This window comes from Anolis sagrei, chromosome 3 (genome assembly GCF_037176765.1).
Source record: "Anolis sagrei isolate rAnoSag1 chromosome 3, rAnoSag1.mat, whole genome shotgun sequence".
NCBI classification, from domain to species: Eukaryota; Metazoa; Chordata; class Lepidosauria; order Squamata; family Dactyloidae; genus Anolis; species Anolis sagrei.
The window spans coordinates 72965305-72991499 of NC_090023.1; the positions used below are offsets into that span (position 1 = coordinate 72965305).

Sequence of the window (26195 nt, forward strand, 5' to 3'; positions counted from 1 at the left end):
AGACCAATTCCAAAAGTAGAGTATTGCCTCACTCCTTGGTAGAAAGATATTTGTCCAACAGGTTATTGTTTCTAGGTTTTAACCAAAAGATGGAATATAGTGTGTTAGTCTTTTTTAAATTATCAAATTCAACACCTCAACAGCTAGAATAGAATGTAAAAAAATCTACAATATCTGACAGATATTGCAAGTATAACTGTTTTCCAAGCTTCTCTTCTGTTATTGGTGTGCATATGTGAAAAAGAAATTCAGTGCGTGATATAACAAGGAAGCTGCACTTAAAATTTCATTTATAGCCACTAGTTCCACCTGAGCTTCCCTGCTGAACATCATTTTCAGAAGTATGGTAAATACATGGCATAACTGGTCCTTCAGGGAGTCGGTTTCCCTACCAACTGTGTATGTTCGTGTCACTTGGTTTGCTTCATCTTGTTTACCTCATATTTCATCAAGTTATTCTAGACACCTGTTCAGGCACTAGAGAGGAAAACAATAGTGCATACATTGCTCACATGCTGGTTATATGGCTTTACTCGGTCACTGAAAGAGTGTTAAATCACATACTCCAAAGACTCACCACGGCTTAATGTGCCCTTTAAACCAAATCCCTTTTTTTTAATAAAAAGATGTTTCAGGGAGGTACAGTGGGTCTTCCAGATCAGCGATGTGTATCAATTATGGATTATCATATCCCACAACGATGGCAACATGAATGTGGACATACTGTAGTGAACATTCACATTGCTGATTTAATAATATTGGGCACGATAATCCATAGTTGATGGAATTTGCTCAGAGTCAAATCCCCATGAAAAGAGGAGCACCACAGTATAGGAAGAGGGTTTATTCCCACTCAGCCTCCTACAGGGAAGGGTATCATCTGGTATCGGTTTTTTAAAAGACAAACAAACAAACAGGGAAGGCAACTACAGAGGTATGAAGCTATTGAGTTGCACTCTGAGCAACACAATAGGATTATTGAACTAGATAGAATCAGAGTGAATTTGATTTAAATTACACTTTAATTTTAAATAAATTATTCAAATAACAGAATTTTAATTATTTAAGCTAAAATGTTTATTAGCTCTAGGACAGCACTACCCTAACTGAAATCCTGATGAGTTCATAGAATCATAGTTAGAAGATACCATAATGGCCATCCATTCCAATTTTCTGCCATGAAGGAACAAGGAAGCAAAGCATCCCCGACAGGTAGCCTCTCCTCAAAAACCTCCAGAGAAGTTGACTCCACCATGTGTTGAGGCAGCATGTTCCACTGCCAAACAGCTCTTACCATCTGGAAGTTCTTCCTAATGTTTACACTGGATCTTTTTTTGCTGCCACTTGAATCCATTGTTCCATGTCCTAGTCTCCAGAGCAGCAGGGAACACTATTGCCCCCTCCTCAATGTGACATCCTTTTGAATATTTGAACCTGGCTGTCATGTCTCTCAGTCTTTCCCCCCAAACTAAACATACCCAGCTTCCTCGCCTGCTCCACATAGGGCTTGGTATCCAAACCTTTGATTAGTTTGGTCACCCTTCTCTGGACATGTTCTAGCTCTTCAATATCCTTTTTGAATTGCAGTGCCAACTGGATGAGCACTGACCAAAGCAGAATAGAATGGGAGCATGATTTCCCTTCATCTCGACACTATACTCCAATGGATGCTTCCAAGAATCACATTAGGCTTTTTAGCTGCCGCATCATTGTTAACTCACTTCAGCTTGTGGCCTACTATGACTTATAGACCTCATGTGTACTGTTTTCATGCCAGGTGTCAGACATCCTATAGCTGTGCATTTAATTTTTTGCCAAAATGTAGCTCAATACATTTCTCCATGTTGAAATTCATTTTGTTGTTTTTGTCCCAGCTCTCTGTTAAAATCATTTTCGATTCTGATCCTGTCCTCTGGGGTATTAGCTATTCCTCCCAATTTGATATCATCTGAAAACTTGATTAACATGCCTTCTTTTCCATTGCCCAAGTCATTGATACATATGTTGAAAAGCACTGGGCCCAGGACAGACCCGTGGCAGCCCACTGGCCACTTGTCTCTAGGATGAGCCGCCATTGGTCAGCACCTTTTGGGTTCAGCCAGCCACCAATTCCTAATCCACCTAATAGTGGCATCATATAGCCCACATTTTATTAGTTTGTGAGAATGTTGTGAAAGGCCTTAAGACATGCTATATCTACAGCAGTGATTCCCAACCTTTGGTCTTTTAGGTGTTTTGGACTTCATGTCTCACAATTCCGAACAGCTGGTAAGATGGCTGGGATTTCTGGAAGTTGAAGTTCAAAATAAGTGGAGGACTAAAGGTGGGGAACCAGTAGTCTACAGCATTCTCTACATCTACCAAGCTTGTAACTTTTATCAAATAGAGGTAAGTTTTGTCTGGCATGACATGTTTATGGGAAATCCCCTATGAACCAACATGAGCCCTAACATAATCTGGGGAGGCCCTTCTCTTGCTTCCACCTCCGTCTCAAGAGCAGTTGGTGGGGATGAGGGAAAGGGCCTTCTCAGCGGTGCCCCCCCCCCCCCCCGGGCTCTGGAACGCACTTCCTAGGGGGATCAGACTGGCACCTACCCTGTCCACCTTCTGCAAGAACCTAAAAACATGGATGTTCCACTGTGCCTTTGACAATTTGCTCCAGAATCTTTTCTGGTATCAATACCAGGCTGACTGAGCAGCAATTGCTGCCCCTCCCCCCACTTTTTTTAAAAATGGGGACATTTGCCTTCTTTTAGTCTTCTGAAACTTACTTTTTTTTTGCAATTCACAAGGATGATTGCCAGTGATTCTAAAATTATTTCTGCCAGTTATTTTAATACTCTTGGATGTAGTTCATTCAGTCCCGGAGACTTGTATTCATTTAGCCAGATATTCCTGTATTGCCTCTTTGCCTATTCTGTGCTGTATTTCCCCGTCTGCACCGTCTGCTTCATCTTCCTCAAGCTGAACACTTTTAATCATTTGAGGCAAAGGTGTTGAGAAGTTCATTTTCTTTGTCTCTCCCCCCCCCCCCCCCCGTTAGCATTTTGCCATTGCCTCTACACAATGGCCTGACCATTTCCTTGTTCTTCCTTTTGCTGTGGATATAACCAAAAAGCTCTTATTTATAATTGTTTTAACCTCTTCAGCAAACCTGAGCATGTTCTACACTTTCACTTTTCTAACTTTATCCCTACGTATGCTGGGTATTCATTTGAATCTCCTTTGGTTATTTGTCCTATTTTTCAATTTCTTGAATATGCTCCTTTTAAATCCTACCTCAATCGAAAGTACCTTAAACATCCATTCTGGTTATTGTTCCTATCAGTGTTATTCTCTCCTCCTACTCATTTGGTTGTATGTAGTGACTTCCTGTCCTTTGGCTTTTTGCTCCAGGGAAACAGCACACCTTTCAAGTCATACTGTCAGGCCTGCAAACCACTTATCCACACTTTCTTACTTCAGAAATTCCATCAATAGCAGTTACATCTTTTGGCAAAATTACTGATCTTCTCAGAATAGATGTTCTTCTTTATTGAAGAGAAGTTAATTTGCTATAACCAATAAAATACTCTGTTGGTATCTACATAAAGATTAGTTTTCAGTCAAGTTGAAGAGAAAAAAGATAGCAAGGTGTTTATAATTAATATTTTATTGAATCTTGTTGGATTAACCACACAGGTATTAACTATCTGTAAAGATTTTTCGTCCAGTAAATGAATGTAAACCAGTCTTATGACAACTCTTTAATAGACCATTAATTCAAAGTAGAAGTAGAAAAAGTACCACTGTCTAAAATACTGTCTTGTGAAGTCACATCTGCTTTACCCCAAAAATTGTTTACTTAGTAATTGAACACCGCACACACTACACACCAAGATTTTCAACCTTTCACAACACATTACAAAGCTGTTGAAAAAATAAACTACCACTACCAAAAATAACTCTGCCACAGCCCGAACAAATCTGAAAGGGAGATAAAACACCAGGGAGCAGTTTTCATTGAGGAAGCATTCTAATGATGACAAATTAGGGAGGTAAGTGTTAAACGTGAAAACAAATTCCTGCTTGTCAGGAAGTCAAAATTTTATCTGTGCTCTGCTTCTGTTAACAGCTTATAAAAGCTATCAGTAAACAGCTGGGATAAGCAACTTTCTTTACATTTGGTGACCATGCTGGCATATACAGTGGGCCTAATGTGTCTGTGGAGGTTGTTTTGGAACCCCATTCAAATTTGGAAAAACACGGCTTTAATAATATGGGACACAATATTCACAGTCAGTTGAAACTGTGGATCCAGAGCCCACTGTACTAAGCATGTTTTTTTTAATCTTCTGTTTAAATTTCTTTGAAAATGTGAGGGCTAGACATCTAAAGAAACCAAGCTAAAATCACAGCAATTAAAATCCTGCGTAAAGATAGCTTCAAGGGCCACATGTAAATTGCAAGTTGCCCACCCTGGCCTGTGGAATGTTAAGGCTGGAATCCAATGCAGGCTTCCTAAAGAGTAAGTGCCACTAAAATGAGTGGAACTCACTTCTCAGAAATCACACAAAGGATTGAACTGAAAGTGATCAATATTTTGAAATTTACCCATTATCTAACATTCCATTAATTATCGGTTGCAGAGAGTAGACAACCAGAACATGATTTTTTTTTTATCTTTTAAAGGGAAGCATTTACACTCACCTATATTAAATGGGATATGGAGGGCATTCCCCCATGTTTAAAAAATGTGTTTTCTAAAACCACTAAAAAACTTGCATTTACAAAATAGTTGATAAAAATAATCCTCTGAATTGTACAGGATGGTGGTACAGGAACCACTGATTAAAGACTTTGTACAAAGACATTACTCAGATTTTGCTTCCTTCTCTCCTGCAGCATCAGAAATTGGAGTCTGCAAAAAGAATTTAGTGTGACAATAGTTATACATTTGTTTCCATCTCTATACGTAAACGTCATCAAGAGATCTTAAAGACAACTGGAAAGCCAAATTAGAAAGGTAGAACAAACATGATTTTTTATATAATTACCCTGAAGCAAAAATATAGTGTAATATTTTAAAACAATTGGGTTTGCTTGTTTAGATACTTTACTAGAAAAACGTTCACTTGAGATTGGTAAACCTGACATTGACAACTCATCTGTCATTATGCCACTACTGGCTTCCATACATGCTGGAAATAACAGATTAAAAAAACCCTCATCAAGCACTGGTAGAAAATAGAACATATTTAGCATAACATTAACAGAAATTTACTAGTTTTTCTTATTATTTAAATATATATCCTTCTAACTGATGAAGAATGCACTGATTTTCAAAATAGAGAATAGTTCAGTTCTTCACTTGGAAGACTTATTAAAACTATAAAACAAATAGTTTTTGGTACCTTCAAAACCCTAAGTAAACTTTGTTCAGAGAGTTTGTGTCTGCCTTCCTCTAAGGCAGAGAGAATATGACTTGCCCAATGATAATCTGTGGGCTTCTATGGCTGAACAGATTCAAACCTTGGTCTCCAGATTGTAGTACAATGCTTTAACCATACCACCATATAGCTCAGGACTAAAACTAATATCCTCATTGAGATTTACAAATAACCTGAGCACACACTTCATTTAGATCATTAAGTGGTTGTGACATATGATTTGCTTGATACAGAGCAATATAGATTCCAAATTTCAAAACATTAGAATTCCACATTTTCCTACCAAGGTCAGTATTTAATCTGATAGATTTAAAATCAAGCACTTCATATATGCTTTTTATCACATACGTATAATACCTATTATTTAAGAGATGGATATATAATTATGAATTTCAAATGTTTGGTGATCTACCTAGTCTAGGTTGCCTACATCCTGTTTGCAGCATGCCTTGATTAGAGAGTACGTTTTAAATACATGTAAATATTTTTAAATCTCCTGGCTTTCAACATCAAAATGAGTCAGAAGAGAGAAAAAGAATTTCTCTCAAACTCAAGCAATATTTAATACAATAACTAGAGGGCACTCTGGGGTCATGACAGCATGTTTATCTACACTTCGATGGCAGTAACTTAATAAAGGAAGTGTTGATGAAAATAAATTAGAATAATACTACAGAACACATATTGGAATAGTTACCTCCTCAGTCTTTGCTTCTCCATTTTCTGCAGGCAAGTTATCCTTTATTTCCTCGTCATTAATCTCTTCAGTTTGTTTCCCTTTTGGTCCCCTTTTCCCTTTAGCTTGGGTTTTCTTTTCCTCAGATTTGTCCTATAGAAAGGTAGACAATGGGCATCTAATATTTAAATATTTTTTAAATGTAATGAAGAATTAAAATAATTGCAGTTAAAGCCCTTAATATTAAGAGTGCAATTTTGTGCCTATCAATTCTCAGGTGGGCCCCACTCTGTTCAATAGAGCCTACTCCTAGGTAAATGCATCAGATTTTAGTTTAAAAACTAACATGGCAAGAGCTTGCCTAAAATTCTAGGTAGCACAACATTTTTGAAGTGTGGCAGCTTCTACGATAAGCAATTTACCTTTCTTTTGTAAGAAAAAAGAGAAGAAGAGAGAGACCCAGAAGACTGCAGTCAAACTAACACCAGTTCCGTATGAACAGAATTCTTTAGGCAAAATATCAAAAACTTAGCAAAACTAAACATGATTAAATTAATACAGTAAATACCCTAAATGCATCAAATCCCATCTGATCTTGGAAGCAAAGCAGGATCAGTCCTAGATAGTATCTGGATGTGAGACTGCAAACGAATATTGAGTAGTAAAGGTGGCATTTCAGAGGGAGGAACTAGTAAAACTGAATCTTGAGTATTCCTTGCCAAAGAAAATCCCATGAATTTCATGAGATCACCATAAATCGAGAGGCGACATACAACTACACCAAGAAACAGCAACACTCTTTGATTCATATTAGTATGGCAATATTTAGACTTCATTATGAAATCCCAAGGTGCTCAAGCGAAATACAGCATGTAATGAGATACAAAAACAGGGTAAAGAAAAAAACCTTTACCTTTTCTTATTCTATAATTAGGCAAAACAAGGATCTGCCTCTGATGAACAGGTACATATCATTTCAAAGGAATGCAATTTTTAACTGTTTATTTGTAGGACAATGGTCAACTTCTAGTTTGCTCAGAAGTCAAACATATATTTGAATGATTGCAAGTTTTGATCAATGTATTGTTACAAAGCCATATTGGGCTCACTACACACTACATCAAGGACTCAGCCCACTTCATAGAAAAAATCAGCAATCTCAAGCTAAATACAAACGACAAACTGATCAGCTTCAATGTGGTATCTCTATTTACCATGGTCCCGGTAGCAGACACCATGGCACTCATCAACCAGAGGTTCCCAGAAGACATCATGGCTCTGTTTCACCATTGCCTCACCACCAGTTACTTTCAGTGGGACAATGAATTCTACGAACAGAAAGATGGAGTAGCTATGGGGAGACCTCTCAGCCCAGTCATAGCTAACTTCTACATGGAACACTTTGAAGAACAAGCCCTGGAGACAGCAACCAAAAAGCCCACGATATGGTTCAGATATGTGGATGACACCTTCACCATTTGGAGCCATGGAGAAGAAGAACTCAACAGGTTCCTGGACCATCTTAACAGCATCCACCCAAACATCCAGTTCACCATGGAAAAAGAAAATGAAGGAAGACTGCCTTTTCTAGATGTCCTAGTCATCCGCAAACCAGATCAACAATTGGGTCACACCGTTTACAGAAAACCCACACACACAGATAGATATCTACATAAAAACTCCAACCATCACCCAAGTCAAAAAAGAAGCACCATTAAAGCCTTGGCAGACCGTGCAAAAAGAATCTGCGAACCCCACCTCCTCCAAGATGAACTGAACCACCTCAACTGGGCTCTCCAGGCCAATGGATACTCCACCTCAGACATCAGAAGAGCTGCAAGACCAAGAACAAGCCACGAGAGTAAAGACGAAGATCCACCCAGAGGAAAAGTGTTCTTGCCATACATCAAGGGAACCACTGACCGCATAGGGAAGCTGATGAGGAAACACAACATACAAACAATCTACAAACCCACCAAGAAAATCCAACAAATGCTACGTTCAGCAAAGGACAAGAGGGATCCTCTCAACTCTGCAGGAGTCTACCGTATACCATGCAGCTGTGGACAAGTCTACATAGGGACCACCAAACGCAGCGCCCAGACACGCATCAAGGAACATGAAAGGCACTGCAGACTACTTCAACCAGAGAAGTCAGCCATAGCAGAGCACCTGATGAACCAGCCTGGACACAGCATATTATTTGAGAACACAGAAATGCTGGACCACACCAACAACCACCATGTCAGACTACACAGAGAAGCCATTGAAATCCACAAGCATGTGGACAATTTCAACAGAAAGGAAGAGACCATGAAAATGAACAAAATCTGGCTACCAGTATTAAAAAACTCTAAAATTATAACAGCTAAACAACAGAGAGGGAAAAAACCAGGCACAGATTAACACCTCCCAGCAACAGATTTTCCCAGGCGCAGGCAGGCCTTCAAATGCTAATGAAGGTGATCAGCTGAACATTCACACCTAACTGCAGCAGGGAAGAGCTCCTTGCCCCACCCCAGCCATTCCACAGATATATATAAACCCATTGTCCTAATTCCAACAGACCTCTACCTCTGAGGATGCTTGCCATAGATGCAGGCGAAACGTCAGGAGAAATGCCTCTAGAACATGGCTCTATAGCCCGAAAAAACCCACAAGAACCTTTTGATCAATGTGTTTAAAAATTTTGGAAGAAGATAATTGACTTGGTAAGGCTAGTATGAAAAACTTAATGTTGCACGTATCTTTTTAAAAAAGCATTGTATTTTATTTTTTCACTTAAACTTGATATATTTACTTCCTTTGACCCCCCCCCCCCCCAAATTCAATATATATATATATTTCTCTAAAACAGGAGTATCAAACTAATTTTCATAAGCTTTATGGTTATCTTCCAAGGGCCGTTTAATCCATGGACAGTGAATCCGTGGATAAAGGGAGCCAACTATACTTTTTTAACTCTAGTTTTTACTCAGTTTGGGTCCCCGGGTGTTATTGAATGACAACTCCCATTATTTTTGATTATTCGCCATGGAGATTGGGAATAATAGGAATTGCGCCCAACAGCCCTTGTGACATAGGTTGGGGAAAGGTTAAAGGACATTTTAAAGCCAGGCATTGTATCTAGACGCCTGTATCTAAATTCAAATCCCATTATTCTGACTAAACCAAACAAATTGAAGCTTTCAAAATATTACTGTATCAAAATTCCCATCAGATGTAGTCATGGTGTTTAATGAAGTGGAATACAGGAGTTGTAGTCCAGCATCTGGAGGGCTCCATAAAATGACATGATGGGCTGGATTTGGCCCTCAGGCCTTGAGTTTGACACGTGCTCTAACAGATTCACCAACAGCAGCCACACTTATCTTAAGACTATAATCTCTGAACATTCAATTCTTCTTTCCATTTCACTTCTATTTCTTCTCAGTTATTGCACAAATCTTACACTAATTGCCCTCTCAATCTAAGAACAAAATAGCCATCACAGTGTATTTTCACTCTTTGCGTGTGTGCATCCCCATATATGTTTTTGTGTGCATTCAGGTCTTTTCTGACTTACTGTGACCCTAAGGTGAACCTTCATGGGATTTACGTGGCAAGATTTGTCCAGAGGGGGGTTAGTCTGTCAGCTACCCTGATCTGCCCTTTTAAAGACATCTCACAAGAATGAAACAATTATCTGGTATGGAATACTGAAATATGGTGAAATAAAGAAAAGGGTGAATCTGAGCTCCAGGGGACATAGGTTCTCCACTTCTGGGCAGTATTTCAAACACTGTATGAGGATTCCTTCTGCCCCTTATCAAAAAATTATCTATAATGAACAATATGCTGTATCATAATCACAGTTGTAAGCATAAAATGTGTTTCCCTGTTATTCTCACAAGAATGTATGTTAACTCAATATAGTTTTATGAAGAGACAGTAATAAAACACTTTTCCAATTTTTGATGATGTATTTTTCAATGGAAAATGTTCCACACCATACAAACACCTCCACAGTTATCTGGGTTTCTATAATAAAATCGGTTATTACAGACAGGCTAACTAGTCATTATTCTTCTGAAAGAGATAGGCATTGGAAAGTCCGAACACTCAGATGTATGGGGTGGAGGTAGGAACGAAAAACAATTTAAACCTTCTTGTTCAGAATCATTCTAAAGCAGATTTGCAGTTGGTGTAATTGTTCTCTGTTGCTAATGTTCTTTGTTAAGAAACTGAATTAAAAACTGAAGTATTTAATTACTGTTTGTTTTGCTTTCCTCAGAAAAGTGCCTCATGCTCCAGATGTTATTAGGATTTACAAAGTAAAAATAAGTACTAAATGACTAAGCTATATGGTGTGGCAGTGATATAGTAAACATATTGCAGGATGAAAAAAATGTAAATGGAAATATTGATAGCAGGAGCATTTCAAGAATGTAATGAGAATAAAGAAGAAGTTAATATTTAGGAACTATCTTGAAAAAAATACAAGACTGGTATAGGAAACTATTACAATGTAGTGCTGGAACATAATGTGGGGAAACTACTCCCAAGTATCTGAAGCAATAACACAAACAAACATTTCAAAACTGCAGATTAGCATCTCTTCAAAAATATTATATCATTAAATTTATAAAGCGTTTGTAAGTTGCAAATGCAAAAATTTTACCCAACTTATCTGTTTGAACTAAAAAATACTAAATTTTTATAGCAATTAAACAAATGGAATGCCACAAATGGTGACAATGCCATAAATGCATGTTCTTTTGTTCTTTGTCCTAGTCCCAGAAAGAAAGTCGTCATTGATAATATGTTCTTTCTGCCAAGGTGGAAGCAAGCAAGCTGCCTGCCACTGCTTCTTCAGCCAGAGTAAAATAGGGTAAATAAAAATATTCTGTCTTTCATGTTGAAGGAGCTTGTTAGCTTAAATAAAATTAGAGGCTTGCAAGAAACAGAAGCTGAAGATATTGAGCTATCAGGTATGGGGGAAAGGTTACAAGAACAGTTAAAGAATGTTTTCAATCTGAGAGTTGCAGTTCAAGACAGTCAAGTTTTTTTTTTGTTAAGCTTTCTGGACAACTGTCAAAAGAACAAGAAAAAGCAGGTGAGACATTTTGCTTGAGCTACATTTGCAAGTGATATGCCTCTTGTCATAGCTGAAAACACATACTGGAAAACCACCACAAACTGATTTGCTTCTCATATCAATAACACCAATTTTCACATTCTCTTTTAAATAAAGAACACGGCAAAGTTTAAGCAATGGTTGTTGTAAGATCTGGTCAAACAGCTGACACAACTGAATAGATTGATACACAGGGGAACCTTTTACTGATCAATGTATTTACTAAACCTGAATTAATATTCTTGAAATCATACAAATCAATACAAATCAGATATGTTGACTAAAGCGATTGAAAGGATAAGGCACTTGATGGTACAAGTCCTAGTACCAGACAATACAAGTAATATGAATGTGACTTGGCAAAAATTAAAGGAAAACATTCCTATTTATTATTTAGCTTACTTGGGAATCCTGTGGTGAACACTATATTGACTATGAGTACAATTATGTATTTACAAATTACAAGTTTCGGTGGCTTATTAAGAAATCTGAAGAAGATTAATCAAACTTATCAAGTATTTCTGAGCTACTCACACAGGTGAAAGAGGAATACATTTGAAACAATGATGGGAGTATTAAACTGCACTAATTCTAGTGTAGATGTCTATAATTCTATAGTGTAGGTGCCTATGCAGAATTAATGCAGTTTGACATCACTTTAACTGCCATGACTTAATAGCATAGTCTGGTATCTTTGCACTCCCAGGCAAAGAAGGTGAAAGAAGTCTTAAAATGAAAACTCCCATGATTCCATAGCATTGAACCACGTGGTATCAAACTGCATTATCATGTATACTCATGTATATATCAACCTCATGAATAATTAGAGAGTAGGCTTGGGGCAAAAATTATGACTTTTGATATGATCTATGGAGGAGTTGAAGAAAGATGAAAACAGCAATGCTATTTCTCCGCCAAGGCATTCAAACAGGCTTGAAGAGGTACAGTGATGGAAAGTGTATTTGTGTGTTGGTGGTGGTGGTGGGGGGGAAGAGTAGATGTTTTTTAAAAGTTTTTTCCCCCAGGGTGAACTAAGCTTTTGCCCTTTGCCACATAAAGGCAAAGTTTCTTTTTTATGTAAGCTAAGATACAGTAGACATATTGACTTGTGGAAAAGACAACCTAGATTTTTTGCACTGATTTTTGTTTACAATTTCTAGTCTTACATATAAATATATAGGACAATTCTACCGTGTAGGAGCACCTTAAATGTTCCACCAAAAGTAGCTTCTTGTGAAAAGAATTGGAAGGCTTTCAGTTGAAACACACACAAAAAAGTAAGAGTAACTACTGAACACAGTGGTAAATTTGTTTCTATTTTGGAATAAGTAACAGGTACAAGTAGTCAAGACAAAAGTTCTCTGTATCAATTATTGATATAACTTAGATACAAATTTCTTTTCGTATACATATATATTCTTTCAAGCTGTAATGTCTGGAAAAATATTTAGGCAATTTGTTTCTAAAACTTATCTAACTTTTTTTTTTGGGGGGGGGGGGGGTTGTTAAGCCAAGTTGAATATAATCTGATTGGAAAATATTGAATGCCATTGATTTATGATGTGATGTTCTTCATTAAAGTTATGCATCAAAATTTAAGAATAAGCTGTAGCTGTCCCTTTAAATAACCTCTAAGGAGCACTAGTCAATTTTTAATCAGTCAAGAATCCTTGGAGATAGCATCTGAGAAAACCTGTCATTCATTTAGCATTACCAAGATCAGTGCAAGAGCGTGTAATTATTATCCTACAAGACACTCTGTACCATTCAAAGTGTTTGAGACTTAAAGATGTACAATTTAAAGCCATGGAAAATATCTGGAACTTTCAGAAATTTAAATAAACTTGTTACTGGTATCTTTTACAGAATCAGAGTCACTTCCTTACATAAATTGTATCATACAAAATTTTGATTGGATAAGATTTTCACACTAAATAAAATACGAGGGGTATTTTTAAAGTAAGGTCCGTTTTGTTGTAGACACTAGTAGTTCGCGTGCATACCGCAACGCGCGCGTGCGTCGTGTACCAGCATGCCTGGGAACAACTGTGCTCAGTTTCCGTTCTGTAGCTAACCTGTACGGTTCTGTTCTGTGCTTTAAAAATGTTTAAGACTATCAACTCACCCGCCGCATGTGAGGTTCGCTCTCTTCAACTGAAGCCACCAAATCGTCTGTAATCAAAGAAGGGCGACCGGAGCGGTCCTCATCATGGACGTTGTCACGGCCATCTTTGAATTGTCGTACCCACTTATGCACTTTGCTTTCACTCATAACAGTATCACCGTACACTTCACAAATCTGTCGATGAATTTCTGCAGCAGGCAGGTTCCTTGCTGACAAAAACCGTATCACTGAGCGAACCTCACATGCGGCGGGTGAGTTGATAGTCTTAAACATTTTTAAAGCACAGAACAGAACCGTACAGGTTAGCTACAGAGCGGAAACTGAGCACAGTTGTTCCCAAGGCATGCTGGTACACGATGAACGCGCTCGTTGCGGTATGCGCGCGAACTACTAGTGTCTACAACAAAATGGACCTTACTTTAAAAATACCCCTCGTATGATATACACATAAATGAAGTCCTTCATACCAGCTTTTCATTAATGTGTCCCTTTTCTCTCACTGTCAAAATGTAGATTGTAAATCTTTTGGAGATGGATGAGATGTATTCATTTGTGTTACTTTATGCTGTTGTGCTATTTAAATCATTGTATGAACAAATTTTTCCATTTTTTTTTCATCAAAACTGTTCTTTCCCCAAACATCATATTAAACCAGTATTTTTTTTAGTTTGCACATTTTCGCTCCCTGCATTTGGGATTTATCAGGGCTATTGTTTTGGCTGGCCATTTATGTGGAAAACCATGAGTTGTGACTTACTTTCTTATAGTAATGTAACACTGATAGGAAAAGGCTTTTTCTCACGTTGGAATATAAATTATGATATAAAAGTAGCTTAAAAGGTATACAGTATCCCGACAAATTCTACATCATAGGTGGTTTGACTACTTATGCTAATCTTTTATGTTAAATCGCTTTGAGTCTCCTTTGGGAGAGATAAAGTGGGTATAAAGAAATAAATAATAGTAATAGTACTATCTACACCACAGGTCTTCTGAGAGACCTGCAATTATTAGCAGTATCTGCAGATGTAGTTTTCACATTCTGAATGAATCTAGACAATATAGTTCTTTTATTAGTGCATAAAAATCTCTCAACACTGTTCACTGTAAAATTTGGCAATGCTCCATTTTATAAAATGTTTCTTTTTTTCCAGGCAACTCCCAATGCAGCTGAATATGATTCTCTTTTATTATGCTTCCATATATGACGAAACTCACCTTCGAAGCGGGCTTTTTTGGCTTTGCTTCTACTTTGGCAATGACAGGTTTCTGTAAGGAAATGCCACACATTTATTATTGTGATGCTTCTACAAAGCTAACAATAAAAGCGATGCAGAGATTAAAAATAAGAACATTTTAAAGACTGACAGAGGGTGCTGATTAGTGTTTACGTATTCTAATAGATTTTTAATGACTTTACTTATTTTTAATACTATGCTTCATTCTATTTTAATGTTTATATGTTTTTGGTTTCAAATTGTCCATCATTTTTTTTATTTTATATCATTATTAGCAGCCTTGAACCACTTTTAAGTGAGAAAAATAGGATATAAGTAAATATAAGTAAGCAGTAATAATAAACATGCAAATACTTACAACTGACAGTCGTGCTGATCGCCTCTTTGGCTACAATGAAAAACAAACCATAAAAATGTTACTAGCTTCCTCTATATCAGGTCTTTTGCAATGTTTTCCACCAGTGACGCCTTTCAGCCCGAGAAATTTTTACATGACTCCCAGGTATATAAACTAGATATTTTAAAAAATCAAATATTTACTCATAACAACCCAGCATTTGTAATGCTTGCTAAAGTTTATTGTTATGAAGTACAGCTGAGGCACTTTCTGCAGAGTCCACTGTAAATACTGCACAACATAATGAATGAAAACTTTATTTATAGCCTGCCCTATCTCCGTGAAGGGACTCAGAGCAGCTCACAACAAAATAAACAGCAAACATTCAATACATAAAGCAGTCAAAAACAAACATATAAATGATGTGAACACAAATAAGCAAGACAATACATAACACAAGAAACATAATTGTAAACACATTAAATCCTTAGCATTCCATTAAAAATCTCTAAAATCTGGCTAAAATAGTTGGGAGCTGGGGAACAGTGAATTAAGAGGTGTTAGATTTGTGTAAATGTCAAAAACAGCCATTTGGAGACATTCAGAAAACTTTTAACTGTTACCAAATTTTTCATTGAGCAAAGTAGACCCCATTTGGGGTTGGAACCCAGTTGAAGGAGCAAAAAGCTCTATTTATAAGCCTCTTTGAAGGCTTTTAAACAGAGGCTGGGTGGCCATCTCTTGGGATGCTTTGCATGTGATTTTCCTGCTTCTTGGCAGGGGGTTGGACTGGATGGTCCATGAGGTCTCTTCTAACTCAATGATTCTATGACGCAATGAGCAGTTTTTCCACAGCTTCAGCACCTGACTGTGGACAAATTTGGGGTTAGGTAGCAATTTCCGTTTCTCCTGCCAACAGTGGCTAATAATGTGGAGAAAATTTGGCCTTTTGTTTTACTGTGTAGTATGGATTCATCAAGTCAGGAAGGAAATAGTTCCGAAAGACATGGGGCCTTTCCACACAGCCCCTTGTCTTTACTAATAATATAATATAGTATATTGTATATACATAAAATATTTATATTATAATGTAATGCAATATAATACTAGTAATAATATATTTACATTACATGTAATATTACTAATAATATAACAATATAATGGTATAATGCAGTATAGTTATATATATAATACTGATATTGGACTATGCTAATAATATAATGTTCTAGCTGTCCCCTGTCATGTGTTGCTGTGGCCAAGTATATTGTTTGACTGTTTAAATTAGTTATAATTGTTGATATTATATGGTAAATTTGTGTATTGCATATTGTATTGTATTTTGTGAATGGTTAGGCATCAAATTGTGCCTTTTTGTAAGCCGCCCTGAGTCCCCCCTAGGGGGTTGAGAAGGGCGGGGTAGAAGCACTCCATATGTAATTTCTTTTTGTTTGTGGGTAAACAGTATTTCTTGCTGTTTCTTTGTCAGTGTTGATGTCGAGATTATCTGGTTTGCCTACTCTGGAACATGCAAGATATCACTTTCCTTCTTCAGGAGTTCAAATCTATGTGTGTGTGAATCCTACATATCTCTCTATATCTATAGCTGGATGGCTCTTTGTCAGGAAAGAATCTTCTCCCTGGTCTCTTCCACCTCTATGATTCCATGCTCTACTAAACAACAACACTCCACCTCACGGTGGAAAACGGCTGACATTAACTTACCTCTTCTTCAGCCACGTTCACCTGCAAGGGAAGAAGCAAAGAAGTGAGAAGGCGGGATAAGGGAAAGATGGGGGAGCTGGCGCATGCGCGATAAGGCCTCTCCAAGAGCCGTGACGTCACCACGGACACGCCCCCCTCCCTCCACGACCGCCATCGTCGGTTGGAGCCCCCGACCCGAGGCCGCATTTCTCGCCTGAACGCCGAGGGGGCAGCTTCCGGGTGCTGGGAGGCGCGTGAGGCCGCGGCGGAGCGCACAGCCCCCCGTCCTGGCAGCCCAGAATGCTCAAAAGGGCAGCGGCCATTTGCAACACCCGTCACGCCTCCGCCTCCCCGCCCCTCCCCCCTCCCAGGACACCCTCTGGGCCGAAGAAGGCCCCTCCGGTCTCCCTTCTTCCCGTCAGAATAAAAGGGGGAAGGGAGGGAGGGGGTACGGGAGGGAGGGGGTACGGGAGGGAGGGTGAGGAGGAGTGCGCACGTTAAAAAAGAAAGTGCGCGCCCGTCCGCGCGCCTGTCGCCAACCTTTCTCTTCGGCATGGCGGAGGCGCCTCGGCTTTTCCTTGGGCTTGTTGGCTTAAAGGGGGATTGGAACTCTCGAGCGAACGGCGCCGGGCGGGCGGGCAGGCAGGAAGAGCGCTCTTTCTCGCGCGGCTGACGGCGACTTCGTCCTCCAGCCCACTGGCGGTCGGGCTCTCTCACTCCTGCGCACAGGCAAGCGCGCCCGCCTGACCCCCCTCCTTCCCTCCCTCCTTCCCCTCCCTCCCTCCTGCAACCATCCCAGCAGCGCCAGCGGCACCGCAACAGGATCCAGCCGGATCGGCGGGAGGGGGGCGCTCGCGCGCAGCTCCGCCCCTTCCCCCTCCCACAGGCGCGCGCGCCACGGCGGTCCCCCATTGGCCGGCCTCGGCTCGCGGGGACATTTCAAATCACAACGGTCCGCCGAAGAGGAGGAGAGAGGGGTGGGGTTTTTTTCCCCTCACGCCCTCCTCCTACCCCTCCCTTCCCCTTTGACGTCACAGGAGCCGCGTCAATTGTGTGTGCGCATGCGCCCCCAGTGGACGGTTCAAGACAATAGTCGCGGAGCGCAGCACTTGCTTCTGGTGCTGCGTAGACGGCGCCATGTGCGCCTGCGTAGGATTGATAAACGGGCGCGAGCCATAGAATCTCTCGCTGCCCAGTCCTCTATCCGCCCCCTCCTTGGGTAGCAGTGATTCCGAGGGGCGGGGTAGAGGTTTTGTTCTCTGCTTCTCCGCTCAACCCCCCCCCCCCCACCGCGGCGCGAAAGATGGACGACTTGCCAGTGGAGACGGAGCACGTGACGGTCGGCGGCGCGTGGCTCCTGGTGCTGAGCTCCGTGTTCCTCTGCAATCTCCTCAAAATCCTCCTGCCCTCCTGCTCCTCCATTGTAAGTGACGTCACGCCGGCGCCTCCATCCTTCTTCCCCTTCTGCGCCTCTTGTTCGCCTGTGTTTTGTGTTGGTTATTCGTTTAGTCGCTTCCCACTCTTCATGACCTCACGGACCAACCCACACCAGAGCTCCCTGTCGGCCGTGGCCAACCCCAGCTCCTTCAGAGTCAAGCCAGTCACTTCAAGGATGCCATCCATCCATCTTGCCCTTGGTCGGCCCTCTTCCTTTTTCCTCCCATTATCCCCAGCATCATTGTCTTCTCTTCTGAGTGGGGTCCTCATATAATATGTTTGAGCAATGTCGAGAGTAAAGAAGACCCAAATGCCCTTCCACACAGCCCTTTATCCCACAATACCTGCTTTGAACAGTGTTACCTGAATCCACATTCAGATAATGTGGGATTTTCTACTTTGGGGCTGTGTGGAAGGACCCCAGATTAGGAAGCAAGATGGGCAGGGCTCTGTTGGGTGAACACTAACTCCTTTCATGTTTTCTGAACATAATATATCTGCCTTTTCAAGATGTTGGTAAATTGTGTATCAGGATGAATGTCCAAGTGAGTTAGATGGACCTCTCTTCAGATCATGCTTTTGTCTTCTGAAGCACACAGCATGTTAGCTGAGGGCCCTTTAGCACAGCCCTGTCTCCCAGAATATCAAGGCAGAAAATCCCACAATAACTGCTTTGAACTGGGTTATCTGACTCCACACTCTGATAAAGTGGGATTTTCTGCCTTGATATTCTTGGATATAGGGCTGTGTGGAACGGGCCTGAGAAGCAACAAATCAATCATGAAGGCATGGGGTGCTTTCCTTAGAAAAATATTTGAAATACTGTATTTAACATGCATATCCCTATTGCAAAATATCATGTTTATCTTGTTTATCTTTATATTGTGTTTATTATATTGCATTACTGTAATTGTTTTTTGCATTTGTCTGGGCATTGACTGTTTGCCTTCTTGTGTTGTAAACCGCCCTGAGTCCCTTCGGGGGAGTGAGGGCGGTCTATAAATACAGTTTCATCATCATCATCATCATCATCATTATAGGAAGGGAATGGGTTAACCAATATTGTTGGGAACTCTTAACAGCCTTTCTCACTTACCTCACAGGGGCCACCCAGTCCAACCCCTGCCATGCAGGGAAAACATAATCAAAGTATCCCTGGAAGGTAGTCTTCCACCCTCTGCTTAAAAGCCTCCAAAGAAGGAGCCTCCACTACACTCCGAGGCAGGGAGTTCCACTTAGTCAGTGTTATCAAACTTGTGGCAATACAGGTGTTTTAATCTTCTGTTCCCAAAATTCCTCACCATTGAACAAGTTGGCTAGGGTCTCTGGGAGTTGGGGGCCCAAACATCTGGAGGGCCACAAGTTTGACACCTCTACACCAAGTGCTTCATGTTTTCTATTATTTTTATTTTCAGTGCGCAGTCATGTCTAGACAAGTCCTATTATGGTTTGCATGATGATCTTAAAAGGATGATAGTCCTCAAAGTAAAGATCTTTCTAGCTAAGTCTGCTTTCTGAAATGCACTAATTTCCTGTTTTAAAAAATGACCTTGCTACTCAGGTACTTTTCTCTCTTTCTCAGATATCAAGATTGCTACAAAAGGATGCTGAACAAGAATTTCAGATGAGATCTGAAATTCAGAACATGAAGCAAGAACTTTCTACCATCAGTATGATGGATGAATTTGCCAGATATGCCAGACTAGAAAGGAAGATTAACAAAATGACTGACAAGCTTAAGACTCATGGTAGAGATTTGCTGCTTATATTTGCATATTGATCATATTTCAGTCTTGGTCTCACTTGTTTTTTATTGTCTTTTCCCACCTCTATGGTTGATAGTGGATTTATGAAAAGATAAAAGTACAAAATGTAAATATTAAAAACTGAAAGCCTTTATATTAGCCATGTTATTCAATTATCAGCATTTTAATCACAATTTATTGGAACAAAAAATTCAAGGAATGGCGGAGAGCATGAACATTGTCTGAGATACTTAAATTTTTTGTTACAGATAATTGTAGACTCTTATGAAGTACTGTATTATCGTTAGGATCAGGGGTAGTGTCATATGTTCTTCCAGATGTTAGATTGCAAGTCCCAGCAGCCCTATCTAGGATAGCCAACCATGAGGAATGATGGGAATTGTAACCCAACATCATCTAAAGCAGTGCTACTACAGTGCTAAAGTGGTGATCAGTAGATTAGGGCTGGTCCACGGGCTGCCTACTTATTTATTAGATTTATACTCTGCCTTTCTCCCAAGATGAGATCCAAGGCAGTTTGTTCACATTGTGTTTCCAGGGACAAAATAAGCAGTTGTCCAAATATTGTGCTAGCACCTGAGGGGCAGAATTGTGTGTGTGGATACTATGTCCCCACAATAGAAAGCCTGAGAACCATTGATCTAAAGGACTATGATTCCCATTCATCCCCTAGAACTTGAATTTCAGAGAAGCCAGAAAGAATATATCACTTAAATGTTGGAAAAAATATGAATAAGCATACAAAAGACCCATGAATTCCATCTAAGTTACCTCCCCTCCTTTTTTATGTTGCTTTGAATTATTCCTGAGGGGAAGAGGAATTTATACACTCCAAACTACTCTACGTAAAGCTTGGGTGAGCAAAGTACATCCCTAAAGACCTTCCAGAAACAAAAAATGCATCTATGTGCATTTTACCACATCTTGAGCCCAGAAAAAGTCCATTTTCAATAGCAATTGTACACTGGGGCCCTAAAAAACATGATAGGAAATGCCTCTTGCAGCCTCTAGAGGGCATCTGGGGCCAAAAAGTGGAAACTAGTTCTTTTGAAATGGGGCACAGCATCGGCCTCAGCACCAGGACTTCTATGGAGTTGGTGCAGGAGCCTAACCCCCCAGAATTGCCTATCCTATACGTAAAGGAAACCAGCCTTAAACACTTTTTTTCTTTTAACAGTAAAAACACGAACTGCACAACTTGCCAAAATAAAATGGGTAATAAATATTGTGTTCTACATTTTGCAAGTAAGTAAAATGAGATTATTATATATTTTTTCAAACATTACATCAGTATTAAATTGAATATGACCCCATGCGTATTATTAGGCAATGTCTGTATTCATAAGCAGACTCTTAATGAATTTAACTACTTGGAAGCCTTCTCCTAAACATTAAATGTTTTTGGCAAACGATTGTATTTTTTCACTTGCACCCCCCCCCCCACCTCTCCCTCTTTTCCCATGCACATATATCCTTTCCATGTATCTGCAATCTGAAGTTGTATAGTTCGGGGCTAGGTGCAAATTTCATCCCATTTAGAACTCTTCCCTCAGGCATCCCCATCTTCCTCCTTTTTGTCCAGTAGTGTATCATTTGGGGCAGTGTCCAATGCTATGCACGCTGAGGAGAACAGTATGAAGGTTACAGGCCTTGGTTTTCCTGAAGAGCAAGCCAAGTACAATAGCCAGTCAGAAAAAGAATGTGTGCCAAGGATATTTTACGATGGAAAAATTATCTTTTCTGGGGCAAGAGATTCACAGTTTGGGCTTTGGGTTGTTAAAGATGATAATGAAAAGTTTTACAATTCAGTAAACATCTGAAATACTGAATGTGTAATTGAAAAGGTACCCTCTTGTTTTGCACTTTTCATTCATAGTCTTGTAACAACTTTGTATTCCAGGCTGCCTTAATGATCTCCCTAATTTGGAAATATTACTCCGAACCAGTAACTGTACTCCCAAGCAAATGGTTAGCTCCCTTAGAACGTTTAGTGGCTTTTCCAACAGGAGTGGCAGGTAAGATTGATGAAATGATTCATTGTCTTTGAATTGCATCTCTTTACTAGCTTAATATTTTATGTGCCCTATTTTCAACATATTGGCATGCCTGTGCCCGCCCCCTATTCACAAGTAGTTGCAGAAAACTTATGTAGATCAGAGATGAGGAAAGTGTGTGCACACACACACTGGTGGTGTTGCAACCACTATCTCCTTGGTATCAGGAAGACTTGTTCAACTGTCTTGTTTCTGACCAAAACAAACAAACGAAAAACCATGGGTGAATTGGTTCTCTTGGAGGCCTAGGAGATGCAATTCATCTTTTCAATACATTGCAGCTCCTCATGCCTATGCTATTTTAAAATTTAAAAAATACTTTTTTTCAGAAGTAGATTTCTAGCTATTTCCCACCCTTTTTGGTAGCCTCTGCAGCATTCAAAGAATTGCAAGGCAAACTGATTTCCATACCCACTTTATTTAAGCCTCATGTACAGCATTATGACTTTGTCACTAGAGATTACTGGCTTCCCACAATTACAGGTGCTGTGGAGTAGTCTTGTGCTTTTGTGTAGAATCACTATCTGTTTCTGTTTGTTTCATTCATATGGCTCCGTTTTTGATTTTGAGTGCTGCCTCCTAAACAGGGCCTTTCTGAATGAGGCCCAAGCGCCTGCAACTGCCAGGGCTTTCAGCCGAGTGCCAAGCGGAGCACAGAGAGCACTCGGCTGCAACTCCTGGCAGTTGCGGGCACTTCGGGCCTGCAGGCCACACACACTCTTTCCAAGTTACTGTGCGTTGAAAAGGATGGTATGAAAGGGAAACACAAAATAAATGGATGACACAAATACTGGGTCCATGACTACTATGGAGTAAGTATTTTAAGAGATAAACACATATTGAAGGGTCACCTAATTCCATTTTGTCACCTTAAAATAGAATGAAATGGCATATGTAATGCTTCAGTATCTATGGCAATCTAACCCTAATCCATTCTCAAAATTAGGAATTTGTTCACACACTTGAAGGTTTCCCTTTAAGTGTGTATTAGGTTACTCCACAAAAGAATCATTCTCAGATTGAAGATCACACTTTTAACATTGGCTCCATCTGTATTGACCATTTAATGCAATTTCAGACTGATATTGAAGAAAGCGGTTTTGCTGTACAGATAACTCCATAGGAAATCCTTGAACCTCTTTGAGGCCCAGATGATTATATAAACCAGCACTGAAGTACATTAAGGGTTTTTTTTTTGCACGTTTTTTTGTAAGCTTGTTGACACTAGCTTTGAACTGCAGTAAATGATCTGGGTAGAAGTGACAATTGTTTTGTTTTGTTTGTTTGTTTGTTACCAGGGATTTCATTTGGAACTTCACCTTTACAATTCACCTTGAATAAATAGTTTCTTTAATAGTTTCATCAGGGAAGGTCTTGGTGGATTATGATAATCTCTTCAGGTCCCCAAATTATTTAGTGGAGGTCCTTGATTCATGCGGTTTTTCTGTCTCATAATCTCTTCATAGGCACATGTTTTTCTTTAACTGATGTGCTATCATCTTGTCTTGGTACCAGAATAGTCTTCTTGTATATACAGGCAGTCCCTGAGTTACAAACATCTGATTTTCAAATTACTCGTAATTAAGAATGGAAGCAAGACAACAGGAAGTCAGAGAAACCTACCAATCAGAAAGGAAGTTAACTTCTGTAATAGTTCTCAATGAGAAAATGTGCCCTCCACTGGAGCTATATCACCAGTCCTTGTTTCCACAATAAGCCATTTAAAAAAAAATTATCATGGAGACAGAAAGTGAGGCGAAATCATCTGAAAAGAGGCAGACAATACAACAAAGACCACAGAGGTGTTAACCCTTCCTTATGTTATACAATGCTTATATATTACACAGTATATATTGGCTGGAATTACATTTACAAATGTACCTGTTCAGACTTACATACAAATTCAACTTAAGAACAAACCTACAGAAACTATTTTGTATGTAACTTGTGGACTGCCTGAACTGGCATATATTTTTGACCATACTAATTACTTACAGGGTCCCTGTCTCATTTTCAGGTGGTGTTGGCATTACATGTTGGTTGGTGGTATGCAACAAAGTTGTGGCCATCATGCTTCATCCCTTCAGCTGAGAGAATCCACATTTCGCTGTTCTCCTATCAATTATCACCATGTTTTCAGAATGTGTTCTCTTTGTTAATGAAAGACAGTGTACATGTCTTGCAACATCTGGGATGTTAAACGTCTATGAAAGGGGGCAGGTTTTAGGAGCAAATAATAAAACACTCATAATTTATTTTTTGTAAGATGGTATTAATATTTATGTAATGTATTTGTTTTTAATATTTATGTAATGTATTTGTATTGTCCTACATATATTCCGCAAGATCTGGTTGTTTGTTGGTTCTGTACAAAATACTCAGATTTTGTTAAAATCAATAGTGGTTTAATTGTGTCATTTTCTTAAGAGTTCTTTTATGCAATGAGTATTAAAAGAGGAGAGATTGAACGTGTTTGTACAGTGTCCTTGAGATATATTACATATTTAAGAAAAAAGATGAATTTTTTTTTTTTTTGCTTGAGAAAAAAATAAGCAGTTCATAAAACAATGTTTAAAGTTTCACGTAATGTAGGTGTTTTCTATGTTTGACTACTGGGAGTTTGGTTTTGATTATAGGTCACTTTGGTGTTTGGTAAGCTCAGAACTAGCATCAAAACCATGTACATACAGTTGTGGATGGAGAATCCTAATGTGGAAATCTGTGAATATCTCCAGGAGTAGGCAAGGCTTGTTTGTATAGCCAGCAGGTGTGGAGGTTGCTATGTTTTCTCCAAAGCCAGGTGGAGCAGAGAGTGGCAATTTAAAAGCATCTGTTTGACTATAGCAAAGCTGTATATACATGCAGGTGAAAGGGTGGGGTGGGGGAAGGAATAGCAAGGAGGGCAGCTGTGTTCTGGTTTGTGGGTCCCCTCCCACCTCCTTTCTATTATATGTGTAAATATGGGGGGAAAGTATCTGTCCTTCACAGCCCTCTCATATCTTGTTATTTCAATAAATTGGAATAGTTAATTTGCACCTATTTATAACTGATCACATCCGAAAAGCCTTAAAATCAACAAAATTTGGACAAAAATGCACCAAGTTGAAAGGATTGAGCACTACCTGAATGTGTTTCAGATTTTAACAAGGAATGGACTCGTGCGCTGATGCTTCCATAGTGCTCCTCCCCCGGCACCCACAATAGACACTTCATTTCATGTATTTGGCACTTTACCTGGGTTTGGCAAGGGGAGAAAGGGTCTGGTGGGGATAACCTAGCAAAAGCTGCAGCTGGGTCCTGAGAGCTGTTTCTTCCAGTATCCAAGCTTGACCCGTCTGCTCCCTCACCACCTTTGAATCGGCCTTCATTTGCGCTCCTTCCTGGCCTTTATGTACCTGGGATATCCAGGGAAGCACAGGAATCCCAGTCTCTTTCCTCTTCCTGGCACCCCCTTCAGAGGGAGTAGAGAGGGGAGGGCTCCCCTTGATTGCTCCTTCCTCCTGCCCGACCAGGGACTCGTTTTGCCCCTGCTCTTTTCGCCCAGTCCTCAGTCTGCCTTTGCTCCCAAAGCCACCGAATAAGATGCTACACCTCTTGTCATGCCTCAGCACTTCTGAGGGCTTTTCCACACAGCCCCCATATCCCAGAATATCAAGGCAGAAAATCCCACAATACCTGCTTTGAACTGGGTTATCTGAGTCCACATTACCATATATTCCAGTTAAGGCAGGTAGAAGGGCCCTGAGATACCTGCAAAAGTGGGACTTCAATGCCAGGAAAGAAAAAAAAAGACCAATTTCCAACAATTTGTAGATGATGTTGGGGATGGATGACGACTGAAATCACTGTTTCCTCAACCTGAACCTGTGAATAACCTCCCCTCCCACCCCCCACCCCCCAAATCTTGGTGTCTTTGTTTCTAGGCTTGTTCCTGGGGTTATTTGTGGCACTGGTTCAGAAAATTGCATTGGAAAGACTGCATGGGCTCTAGTTTCTTGGATATGGTTGTGATATATGGCATATGTTCTGTATCTCAAAAACTAGAGCTGATAAGGGGAAACGGGTCATTTTTGAAATCAGCAGAAACAGGTGTAATGTTTAAGGCACCAAAATGTGTGTTGGCCATTGGAATCAAAATAGTGAATGCCAAACCCACAAATGTGGAGAGCCATTAATATGCCCCTTGTTTCATCTTCTGCACTTAAATATTGGTGTTGTTAAAACTAGTTTCTCATTAAATTTGTCTAGAATCTAAATAGAAATGCAAAGGGTTTTAGACTTCATTTATTACATTTTGAAATCACTGTATACAGTAT

The 26195-nt window shown here is 39.7% G+C and overlaps 2 protein-coding genes across 2 annotated transcripts; one reads left to right on the forward strand and one right to left on the reverse strand.

Moving 5' to 3' along the window:
- Nucleotides 1–3636: 3636 nt before the first annotated feature.
- HMGN1 (high mobility group nucleosome binding domain 1) lies at nucleotides 3637–17370 on the reverse strand. Its single transcript, XM_060770317.2, has 6 exons — nucleotides 17163–17370; nucleotides 16644–16664; nucleotides 14943–14972; nucleotides 14565–14615; nucleotides 6127–6258; nucleotides 3637–4900 (listed from the first exon to the last, which is right to left on the reverse strand). Exons 1-6 carry the CDS (start codon nucleotides 17175–17177, stop codon nucleotides 4853–4855), a joined length of 297 nt encoding a protein of 98 aa, XP_060626300.1. The 5' UTR covers nucleotides 17178–17370; the 3' UTR covers nucleotides 3637–4852.
- Nucleotides 17371–17551: 181 nt separating this feature from the next.
- On the forward strand, nucleotides 17552–24134 carry GET1 (guided entry of tail-anchored proteins factor 1). The gene is made up of 5 exons (XM_060770318.2): nucleotides 17552–18045; nucleotides 19642–19807; nucleotides 21003–21070; nucleotides 21726–21840; nucleotides 23897–24134. Exons 1-5 carry the CDS (start codon nucleotides 17926–17928, stop codon nucleotides 23968–23970), a joined length of 543 nt encoding a protein of 180 aa, XP_060626301.2. The 5' UTR covers nucleotides 17552–17925; the 3' UTR covers nucleotides 23971–24134.
- The last annotated feature ends 2061 nt before the right edge of the window (nucleotides 24135–26195 follow it).